A 12,607-nucleotide genomic window follows, 5' to 3' on the forward strand; every position below is an offset into this window, starting at 1 on the left:
CCGCGGCCCGGGCCGCCAGCCAGGCCTCCCACCCCCCGCCCCGGCCGAGTGAAGCGGAGCCTTCCCCACGGGCAGCACGGCTGAACAGATTAAAAATGAAGCCTCCTGCAGTTTCCTCTCGGTTTTCTGCTTTTTAGTTGTAAACACTGGGAGATAAAGACATTAACGAACAGGACAGGGAGGGAAGGCCGTCGGGACGTGCACAGAGTCCAAAGCACTGTACATTTTTAGTGCCAGGCTATAAGCATGGCCACAGTGTGGGCACAGCACTGACATACGCACAGAGGCAGATGTGTTTGTTTGCATTTGCCTTACAGCCAACACTTTCTGTCCTGCATCACCACACCACACAACAGCACATGTCCTCTGCTTTCCTGCATACACTTTTTCGCTGTCTGTCTCCATGTTCCGCCCCAGAGATGGCATGAAATGATAGAACTCTCATGAATACTGCCCACCACAATCTTCTCTGTGGCTGCTTTGTGAGCCCCCGAACAGGACCAGCCAAAGATCCCCAGAAAATCAGTGTTTCCACTGGATGAGAAGTGAGGCATTTCCAGTTGCAGCACTCTAGAGAGGCTCACTTGTTTCCATAGGAATTCAGAGCTTGAAAGAGAAAACGTGACAAAGCTGCACCATGTTTGCCCTGAGGTGCTTGGGATGGGGGCAGGGAAGCTGCTTCTTCCACACTGCCTCTTTTTTCAGTCCTCTTCCACACGCCTGCTAAAGCTGCCATTCAGTCCGAGATCCACACCATTATGCAAGATCCACAGCTAAAACTTCTGTGGACAGCTAGCTAGTTGGAGCAAATCACTGTTGACTGGCAGATGGATGCCAGCATCTGTACTTGAAATCCTCAAGGATGTGAATATGAGTGAAGTTACCTAGTACAGCTCCTGAATTCCTCAACAGTTACTGGATCTGGGACACAAACAACTTTAAGATAGGACTAGGACAAGTTGCACATTTCACTGCATCTGACACGGGCATTATGCACTAAATCTGGACCTTTCACAGTACTGCCATGAAAAGAAGTATTGAATATCTGGTATTGCACAATATAGGATATTATACCACACATACTAGGTATTGTAGTACTGTTCAGCCTTCTGTACAAAAATTTGCACAGGAAGCTCCCCAAGCAGGAGTCCTTTCCTTCCTCATACTGACCTTCTAATCCAGACCATATACTTCCACAGGACTTTCAATGACAAAAAAAGGGAGGCCCCTCTCCAGGATTTAATACCCTCACTTCATCCATCTCCCCCAGCCCAATTTGCCGCATGTGGCAATTGCTCTAGTTTTCTTGAAGCGGAACAGAGAATCACTGTATTCACCACACAGAACCTAACCTTAGTGAGCACACCCAAAACTGGCTGTGCTGCCAAACTAGCAATATGCTGCCCAGCATCTGACCTTGATGCCAGAAGTTACGAGGGTCTTTTTGACCATCAGTCACACAGTCACACTTCACCTCAGGAAAGCAGGCAATCCAAATCTGACCAAACATAGTTCCAGCACTGCTATGATTATTAAAAGGTATCCTACAGTCAGTCACCTGTGACAGCAGTGTCTGCACACTCAAATGCACACCCTCACAGGTGTCAGCTTCTGACTCACATCTCCACAGCAGTGCCCCTGCGGGATGGCTAGTGGGCTTAGGAAAGCTGCTGGCCTCAAAAACCTGACACCTCAGCTCACTTGCAAATGACAAGGCTGGGTTCTGGCAAGGGACTGGATGTGTTCCCCCGCTTCCTTGCGGGAGGAAGAGCTGGCTGCCAGCACTCAGCACGCAGGCTGCCCAACGCACCCCAGTACCAATTCACGCGGACTATTTCGTTAGCCTTGCCAGCTTATGCAATTGCTCTGATCTAAATCTCTGCTCCAGAGAGCTCATGGAGGACTTCGTGGACACAGAACAAGGGGTATTTCTACAGATTCAGAGAGGAGAGATGGAGAGATAACCAACTGATCTGTCCATCCAACAGATGCTGAACAAAGAACAAACAATTCAACTTCTGCAGAAACACTGAGCAGATGAGAGATGAAGAAGTGACTTGATGACAGGCTGGGTATAGGCAGTGGGGAAAAAAACCTGACACCAGAAAACCATGCAAGACAGGAGAGGATAACAAGATGTGGCAGGCAGAAGTTTGACTAAACCTTAAAAATAACCCCCCTTTTTGGCATAGTGTACTGGCCTGCAGAACCACCAAAGTATGCATGCTTCCCCATGCTTTGGTTCCTTTAAGTTAGTACATACTCCTATGAGAACACATTTTACTGTCATTTCAGCCTTAGGCTAGGGTATTTGAGGAAAAGCTGATCCTGATGCATGCTACAAACACACAGGATCACAGTGTTCTTTTCTGACCTAAACCATTCCCGCTGAACAACCCAGCCTGCCTGGGATTACAGAAACCACAGTGCTGACCATCAGTAAACACACTACAAAGGATTTAGATCCTAAGGAGGAGAAAACAGGCAGATCCAGGGAAACAACCTGTCATGCAGAAGTTGTCAGACAGAATAATTGTCAAGTAAAGGCTTTGAGCAAGCTCAGCTGATACCCAAGAGATTATCTTTTCTGTCTGACTTCTACAATCTGAACATTGCTAATCTTGACTGGGAATTCTCAGATTTTCTTAGGAGTATTTACCAGCAATGATAATAAGTTTCTATACCACTCTCCTTGTTTTGGGGAAAAGGAGGGGAAAGATGCTCTGATAATTGCACAGCTATGCTGGCAGTGCCAACAAGGGGCACACTGTAATCTTCCTACTGGGTAAAACGGGTCAAATTCACAAGTTAACTGAACAGGCTCTTGGCAAATGTTTGAAAGGAGCTGGTGGAGGTGCTACCAGGAATACACTGCAGGGGACAAGAGGAGACATGCTGGATTCATTTATGTAGGAGTGAAAGAACAGTCTAAATTGTTTGAAACCCAGCTGACAATCTTGTCAGAAACTTGACTAAAGAAAGATGAGAAATAGGATGCCACCACCAGGTATTATTATCACCTGCTAATTATGCAGGAGAAACATTAGGGTGAGCAGAGGGACAACACATACCATGAGTTAGAAGGCTGGGTAACACAGCTGGAGGGAGAGATACTCTGAGACTTCATCCAGTATCAAAACTGTATTACCACCTGCTGAGAAATCTCAGAGATGCCAAGAACCAAGAAATGTCAGAGTAACTGGAGACTTCAGGTACATCCACACAGACTGGGTATCTATCACGCCCCATCACCTGCCAAAACCGAGTTTTCTAGTAGCCATAAATGACTGCTCCATGGAACCAGAAATCAAGAACCCACAAGGAGTGTCACTTCATGATTAGGTCTTAGACAGTGCTAAGGTATAGCTGAAAATGTTAGTTATCACTTGCCTGCTCTAACTGTGACTTTAGCATGCATCAATTTAACACCCTTCTAGGAGCAACAATACCATACTGATGTGAAAAAGTTATTTCAGAAAGATCCCAAAAGTCAAAACAACTAAAGAATACCATCGGCAAAGATAACAGAAGGCAGAATCCTTCAGAAAAATGAAAAAGATAGAAACCTACCAAACTTTGGTAGGTTAAATTAAAAACCACAGCCTTCTTGCACCTCCTAATCTAAATGAAAGTTTGAGGAACCTCAAAAAAAAAAGCGTAAGTAGTAAAAAACCAAAATCAAATAAACCAAAGAAAACAAACACCCAAAAAAACCCCAATCAAAAACATCCCCTTTACAGACACTCCAGGATATTTATAGGGCTAAGAGTTGATCAAGTCATTAAAGAAAGGAGAGGCTGTAACAGCACAAGAAAACCCCCGCATATATTTTTGCAGGTGTATTCACTATGGAGGTATCTAGGGAGGTTATGACTCTCGGGGTTTTTTTAGGAAAATGTATCAGATGCTGTGACAGACTGGGATATCAGGAAGAAGTACCACAAAACAATGCTATGCTTGAAAAGCAAAAGCTTGCCAGGGCCACCCAGAAATATCCACCCAGAAATTGTAAATGACATAATGAAATACACAAAGGAATAGCTGCTGCATGTAATATAAAAGTGTCCAAATACTATGAGGGAAAAAAGAAAGCAAATACAACTCCAGATTTTAAAAGCATTTCAGGAGCATCGGAGGGACAAATGAATAGACTGATATGAGCATTAGGCAGATGGGTAGAAAATACTAATGGAAACAGTGAATGCATGGATATATGCAATATACTGGAAAGTTAATGTGGCCTTGGTAAAGGGAAGTTGTGCCTCAAAATCTATTAGAGACATTTGAGCCTGGGGCAAGGGAGATTCAGTTGATATATCCTATATGAATTTTGAGAAGCCATCTGACTAGATCCCTCACTGAAAAAATTTAAAGAAACCACAATAATTTGCAATAAAGGAAAAGGTCTATGCAGACAGAAAATTCTTTGAGATACAGAATTAGAGAAGGAATCTATTTTTCCAACAGGAAGAGCAATCCTACACAGAGCTGAGCTAGGGCTTGTGCTGCTCAATATTTTTTATAAAATATCTGTGAAGGGACAAGAAAGAGCACGATGATAAAGTTTACTGACGCAATAAGCTATCTGAGATAGCTAAAGATAAAAGGTAACTTAAAAATTTCCCTATATACCACACGACTAGCTGACAAAAATATCAGATGAAATTGCAGTGTTGGTCATGTTGTTTCTCCATATGCATAGCTATGCAATCTTAAACTTATTTATACCATAGCAGCCTCTCAAATAGCTATGACCATTCTGGAAGGAAGCCCTGAGACATCAGTTCAATGTCTAGCAGCACTCAGAAAAAGCAAAAATAATGCTACTGACTATTAGGAAAAGACAGGACACATTATAGCGCTCTAAAAATCCATGCTGCTCCTACATTTTGCACACTAGTTGTAGTTACCACCACTGCTCTCCACCTCTAAAAAGCATAGAGTATAAAGAAAGTATGAAGTATCCTTTATATAAAAGTATAAAGAAAGGTGACAAAACTTAGAAGAGATACAGAAGAGATTCCACCTGAAAACTTAAATGAACTAGGACTCTCCACCTTAGAAAAGACACAGGTGACATGAAGAAGAATGTGATGGCCATTGACACTAGAGGGGTGAGGATGTAATAAACATTGGTAATAAATACGGTTTTCTAATACATAATTAGAAAGAAGCACCTGCTCACGAGACAGGTTTAAGAACCCTCCTCACTCCAGAGACAAACATTTCCACACAGTATGTGCTAACTGCAGAGCTCCTTCCCATAGGAAATGATGGATGTTAAAGATTTATAGGAGAAATTCTACATTCAGCATTACTGGCACAAGTCACATCAGAAAAAGGGGGAAAAAAAATGGGGAAAGAAAAAACAAAAGTAAGCAACCTGTAAGAATAGTACTGAAACACTGTACCGACATTGAAGTCAAGCATAACCTAGAGTCTTAGCTGAAAGACTGTCACCACTGTTTAAAATCTCATGTACAGAGAGATATTTATACATAATATAAGTAAATGTATAAAACTCAACATCAAAACAAACCTCTCCTACAGCAAACACACAACAAAGACAAGACATTCAGGTTTTACAATAAGAAGTTTGTCCCAGTCTACCTTGTTTTACTTCTTCCAGCTGTCCTTGCACATCCATCAGTTAAAAGCCCTGCTTTCATAACCTGTTTGAGACAACAGCTCAACTACCTTTATTACAATGAAGCAAGAAAAAGCAGTCCATACATTGAGGACATGCTCAAGGAGAGCAATCAATAGGACACAGCTGAGCAAATTAAATGACAGTCAAGTACAGAGTTTAATAAGCTTAAGGCAACACCTTTCTGTACATTCACGTCACTGTCAGCACTTTGACGTGTTCTTATCAAAAGTTGAGTGTGCAGAGTAATCCTTGTAGGCTCACTCAGGATAACAGTGATCAGTGTAAAGGAGGAGACTGCAGTCTTTGCAGACACGACAATCCCAGCCTAGCCCAGGCAGCACCTCTGCCCTTTCTCTCCCCATACCTGTCCAGGTCATAGAGGGTGTGGGAGTTCTCTATCACCACTTCCACACCAGCCTCCTTGGCCAGTTTGATGATAGCTGCATCCCTCTCCTTTCCAAACGGCTCCGAGTCGTATTCAAAGGTGAGACGAGTGACTCCCCATTCCTGCAAGAAAAACAATACACCCAGATGTCAAACAGAAGACTCTTTCTAACCAGCACAATTACAAATGAAGATATCAGAATTCCTGAGCAGTTTAAAGTCCTGGAAGCTTTGAGACTGTTCCTGTGAGGAACAGCAATCTGGATTTGAGATAACCAAAGAAGCAACAATTTTATCAGCTCTAGCAAACATCACATCTACTATGCAAATTTGTAGATGTCAGGTTTAAAACACATCAGAGGAGGTTCAGTTCTTGTCTATTACTATTCTTAGGTTTCAGCTCAGCCCCCAAGTCTACCAACATCAGGTTTTGTTGCGCATGCTGTCCCAAAGTAACCTTACCATCCTCTTCCAGCATTTGCAGAAACAGCATTTCAGAAAACTCTTTCAATAAAAGTTCTGCTCAACCCCATGTGTTTTTATGTGGAGACATTAAAACCAATACATTCTAAATTTTTCTTGGTGTCTCTTTAAAGACATCACACAATAGGAAACCAATGTCCAACCCAAACAGCAAGAAACAGAGAAATGCAGGACATAGGATGGCAACTGAATGAACCTTTCTAGTCTGCACAGTAGAGTATGATACTGCAATTCAGATTTAAAGTCCTGCCCTCTTGGAGTAATTTTAGAATCACAGAACTATGGAACGATTGGGGCTGGAAGGAACCTTAAAGATCACCTAGCTCCAACCCCCCATGTCAAGCCATGCACTTATTCTGATCTTCATACCTTTAATAGATCCCTCACAAATTACATGGTATAAGCCTTATGAAAGAGCATTCAGCCTCTTCCAGGCTTTTCTAGAGCACAGATTGTTCTCAAAGTCTATGGCCTAGTTTTCCTCAGAAAATGAATCCTATGAGAAGAGGTTTAATGGTTTCCACAGCGACCCTTCCAAGACATCCATCAAGCAGAGCAGCAGCCCACATATTTGTTTAGCAAACACAACCAGAAATCTACAGACACTTAAAAAAAACCCTCACACAACTAAGAACCATGTTCTCCAAGTGAGGCAGTCTAAACAACCCCTGTGATTTAGATATACAGATATCCTGTGATATTTAGATATCCTGTGATATACAGGAGACTTTTCTACGTGCCAAACAGAAACAAAGCACAAAGAACAAATCTGGCTAGTTTCCTGAAGATCATTAAAAATAATGCCAAAGGTGGAGAAGGGAATTTAGAAGCAGAAAACAACTGTAAAAGCCACCTACATTTCTAAACTTGCAGATTCAGTCCTAAATTTAATTTTAGGAAGGACACAGAAATTATGGTTGGTACAGTTGCTACCAATATTGGTACAGTTATGTACCAATGAATGTACATCTCAAAGAGATCCTCCACTCATTTTTCAAAGTAAGAACATGACAGCATCCATAACTCAGAGCAGGGATCAGACGGACCCATTCCAGGCCCTGCCCTGCTCCTATGTGATTTAACAGCTCCATTTTAAACTTTTCTTTCTTCTATAGGAAAGCTAGTATCAACTGGAAGGCTTGGATAAGATGGATTTGGTCTCAAAGAAATACACATTACTACCTTGAAAGAATGGAATAAAAAGCCATTAAGCCTTACAGAGATTTTAGGTAAGCATCCAACACTTTAAATTTGTGTACTTCCTAGAGTTTTGAGAAGGTCACTGCTCTGTGTAATGCAGTAGTACACAGGAAGCAGAGCACAACCAACCAGAAAACCTGTTACCTGTATGGCAATAAATTGCTGCAGATATACAAAAGAAGAGTCATGACTGACAACTTGCCTCTTAGTATCTAACCTAGAGCAAAGAAAAAACGTAGGGGGGAAAAAACACCAAAGGGATTGTGAAAACACTTCAGTGAACAAACAGTGCAGTTTGATAGAAGAGGTAAAACTACAGACATTTATTCAGAAAGAGTGAGACAAAAAACTTCTGCAAAGGTTAACACATTGCTAACAAGTACACTTGTCATGGTATCCATGCGCAGTAGTGCCTTTGCAGTGACTGTTAGTGACAACATAGCTCAGCTACTGGCAGCAAGAGCAGAAACTACATTAGCTCTAAGTATTGCAGTAGCAAATGTGACATAACTCTCCTCTCCACAAAAGCTGACAGCAAGGCACAAGCTGCTGCTAATGCACTGTTCAGTGCAGCAGCTCTGGAGAGGCCTCAATCCCCACAAAAGCCATACATTTACCATGTAGTAGCATCACCTTCCCTTTACATCTTCAGCTCTGTTACAGCACACCTGAGATAGTCATCAACTCACCTGCCCAGACAAAACAGACTGCAAAAAAAGCAGTTCTGGCTGATTACACAATCAGTCTCTCCAGACTTCAGGCTGTGCTAACTAGTTTTTGTTCTTTAACCAAAGTGAGCATTTTTCTCCAAGAAAGTTTTAATTATCCTGTGAATACCCTGAACTAAAGAGGGCATGAACAACTATTAGCCAGAACTTATTTGCAGATCAAAAGAAAAAAAAATAATCCAGACTCTGAAAAGGCTAAAAGCAGCACATAGTTTGTGTCATGTGTTAAGATGCAGAAGCCAAAATAAGTATCAGTGCCCCTTCTCATGTGTGCAGTCCAGTTCCTCTCCCCAGTACTAACGGCCCTCCTCCAGCAAATACACATCAGAACCATTTACAGAAGGAGGGTACAGATTCAAGTTTACCTCTCCTTCTGGGCAGCTGGTCAATAGTAGGATTTGGGGACACTAGCTCTGTCAACCATATGTAAGGCACAGCCCACATGACAACCCCAACTCACAGGGCTATTGGGAGCCGTGTTTTATTTCATTTAGTTTTGTAACACTATCAAAGACATCATCAAAAAGCTTCAAAGACTTTGGGAAATACAATTTTAGAGCAGGATGGAGAAGAATGATACTGTATGAAAAGCCTTGATATTCAAGGAGATGCTCTTGTTAGCCCTGACATCTGCAGCACTGACATACCACTTTAGAAATGTACCCCACTAATCCATCATTGACCACCAAGGTAACTGCATATTCCATATCCTAAACAGAACATCAGCAAGAACATGAGCAGTAAGCTTGGACCAAAGCTATATCCTGCTGCTGAGATAACTAAACCACAGTCTTGAACAGAAGAAGAAAAGGAAGGTCAACTAACAGAAAAGCTCCTGAATTTTTAAATTTTAACACAAAATCCTATTTGCAATTCACATAGATCAGTGTACTTTCTTCTGTTGTCTGTAAAGGTCTATGGACACAGCAATCTTCCTAAGTCAAAACTGCAGTAAGCAAATGGCCAGTAGGGAAGAAGCTCTCAACAGAGAAAGGTCTGTGTGTCACAGAGAAGCCCTGTGAGAGTTGACTTAGAGAAACAAAGTTCAAGACCACCATCCAGAAACAGAAGCTTGAGCACCCTCATACTAGGTTACACTCTACTACTACATTTCTTGCAAGTCTGAGCTCCCATGTGGATCTGGCTCCCAAGCTGGCCCTTATGGACAGTAGTTAGTAGCTAAGGAGGAAAGTTTGTTACAGTGAAGAACTAGTTATAGTTAAAGAGATGCTGAGGGAATCACCAATCATTAGGGAGTAAAAGCAAGTTTAGCACCAGGTCATCAATTTTTCTTCACTATGCTCCAAAAAATTATTCTCTTACTTTAAAGAGTCTTGGGAAGACATCTGTTGGCTGCCCTCGCACGACAAACAAGCGAGAGTTCAGTTTCCTTAAACTGTTGTCCAGATCTTCCAGGGACTGGAGAAGAAATCTGCAGAGAAGAAACAACAGCAGTTAGTGTCAGTCAGATGGGTTACAGCTAAAAGGCAAATGAGAATTTGCATGGAACTCCAGCAAACCTGCCATCACCAAATCAAACTGGAAGTTTGGACAAGAACCAGAAAACAAGAATTCATATTTATCCCTGGTTTGTCTAACAACTTCTATGAGATTGCAGCATCAGCCAGCTCCCATTCACTCATATGCAATTTGTGCTTGTCCAGATGCAAGAGGTTTTCAGGATTTTCTTCTTACTGCAACCCACTTCCCATGTTCTCCCTCAGAGGTGGGAGAACACCCCTGTCAACTGCTCTCTCCACATGGAGAAAAGCATAAACTATGTAATTCCCTTCTGTACATATTTTCACAGGTTTTGGGGCAAGAAAGGATTTTGCATATGAAATAGAAAATTTTGATGCATTACTCCAAGGAAAGTAATAAAATACTGCAAGAACTGTGCAGGTTTTACAGTTCTAGCTACAAATACACCATGTCACAGCAGAGAAATGTACTCTCCTAGCTCATCAGTAGCACAAGACTGAGCACCAAGATCTCCCAAGGCAAGAATTATCTGTACTTTGAATAATTGCAAAGAGAACTGCAATTCACCTTGCACCATGAAGGCAGAGATGAGAGCATACCAAGACATTCATCTATTCCCTCTCACCCCAAAACTCTAAAAACCCATGTAAGTGCTTTCTGCATTTAATGGTATGTCTTACTGATCCCTCACTAAGCTAAAAGCCACCAAATGTATAATATTTGCTCTCCCAGTCACACATCACCCCATTTACACAGTAACTTCACTTTGTTTTGTTTAGCTCTGCAAAAGACACCAGCTTTAAAACTTTAGTCTCTCCTCAGCACCTGGCACTGCTGGCAAACACACAACCCTTTGTAAGTGAGCCTACCAACCCGTACCTTTCCCTCAGTCCTCCATGCCCACTCTGCAGTGCAATCTGCGAGAAGCAAGTATCTGCTTCAGCTCCCTAAAGCTAACGAAAGCTAAGCTACAATTGCACTGCAAAGTGGCAACTTCTCTCTCCTCAGCTGCACAGCCCATAAGGTGACCTGTGAGCTTCCAGATAGAACAAGTTTGTTCTGCACTTCCCGGGGGAGAAAAGGGCGCAGGGTTCACAGAAAGAAGGGCACTCTATCACAAAGAAGAACACCCAGAACCTGGTCCAGGTAACCTAAACAAACCACTCCCTGAGCCCCAGCCCACTTTCCATTTATTAAATATGAGCATCAACTCTCCCAGGTGTTCCAAAAATTTTAACAAGCATTAGTCCCATATGGCTCACACATGCTGTGCAGTTAAATAACAAGAGATTTGCAACATGATAAATTTGTGACAACTAGGTAAAACACAAGCATTTGCCTTTGAAGAACAGAACTCTGAATACAAGTATTTGGATTTAAAAAAATTAGCAAAACAAAGCCATGGCTCCCAATGGGAATGAATGGAATTTTGGCCAACATAAGTAACTTGCTAATATGTTTTTTGCCTAACAGCCAGCAGTGCTAGTTTCTGACATCTGCAGTAATTCCACACCTCCAAGAAAACATTATTTTTAAAAGCTTTCCTTGCTCATATATTCCATGATTACAACATAAAGGAGACTACTACCTGCTTCCCTCCCTTTGCAAGGCTGGTGAAAACAAACTAGGATTAAACAGATCAGGAATTAATCAGTTGTGGCACCACTTTGGTTCTTCCAAATGAGGACAGTCAGCAACAACACCAGCACGTGAAAGGCATTTCTGCTTGCTGCTGCCTGTAAAGAGTCTGGTCTATGGAAAGATCACTTCAGACTCCTATAACAGAATTCACAATTTTTTGTAATTTGAATGTCTACATTGAGATAATTTCTGCACATTTACAATTTTTAAGCCATCCTGTACTGTGGGGTTCTAGAAACACATAGATATGGCCCATAAATCCCATTCCTTGAGAGGAAGCTAAGGTCCACAGCAGAGGCAACCAGTTACAACTACAGTTTCCTTAGCGCACAGCCATGTGACATTTCCAAGAGCTCTCAAAGGATCTTTAGCCAGGTGGTTGTCCGTCGACTTCCTCTGAGGGGGTAGTGGGAGATCTGCTTCACTTGTATTCAGGGGAGTCTTGTGCAGGAGAATCCCTACCTGGCGGTTCCAAATGTTGAGGCTGCTGAGACCTGACACAACAGCATTATGTAATGTTACTGGCGACAGGTACATGAGGTCTTGATCTTTGCATAGACATGACTCATGCTATACATTTTTCCATTTGTAGAGATGAGGAAAAGCCCACACAGCTTCATCTCTACTTTCTTAGCAGCAGCCGATGTGTATTTCCCTAAAAAATCTGAGGGACGGGAGGAACGGAGCTGCGTGCGCACATGCCCACGCGCGCCCGGCAGCCAAAGGGCAGACGGAAGGCGTGGTGCGGTCACGAAGCTGAGGATTCTTTGCCCTTGTCTCTAAATTCAGGGAAAAGCGTTTCCCAAAGCTAAACGTCCATCGGTTGCTGCTCTCATACGCTTGCCCTACTGATAATGAGAAAGTCTAATGACATTACATAAAGTTGAAGGCATCCTCCCACACAGTCAGGCAGCACCACTCAGAAAACCGCGGCGAGGCCAAGCGGACAAGGCACAGCCGCCCTCCCGCGGAGGGCCGAGGGGAGCAGCGAAGGGGCCCGACACGGAAGCGTGTGCTGCTGCGGCCGCACCGAGCCGGC

The 12,607-nt window shown here is 42.7% G+C and overlaps 1 protein-coding gene across 1 annotated transcript in view; it reads right to left on the bottom strand.

Moving 5' to 3' along the window:
- CRY2 (cryptochrome circadian clock 2) overlaps window positions 1-12,607 on the bottom strand; it is a 21,620-nt gene that overhangs the window by 8,248 nt on the left and 765 nt on the right. Inside the window, exons 2-5 of the mRNA XM_017741609.1 lie at window positions 12,267-12,347; window positions 11,399-11,409; window positions 9,769-9,877; window positions 6,015-6,157 (exon numbers count right to left, since the gene is read on the bottom strand). Coding sequence (XP_017597098.1) covers window positions 6,015-6,157; window positions 9,769-9,877; window positions 11,399-11,409; window positions 12,267-12,347 — 344 coding nt within the window. The remainder of the gene's footprint in view (window positions 1-6,014; window positions 6,158-9,768; window positions 9,878-11,398; window positions 11,410-12,266; window positions 12,348-12,607) is intronic.

Source organism: Corvus brachyrhynchos, unplaced genomic scaffold (genome assembly GCF_000691975.1).
Source record: "Corvus brachyrhynchos isolate BGI_N302 unplaced genomic scaffold, ASM69197v1 scaffold115, whole genome shotgun sequence".
Taxonomy (NCBI): domain Eukaryota; kingdom Metazoa; phylum Chordata; class Aves; order Passeriformes; family Corvidae; genus Corvus; species Corvus brachyrhynchos.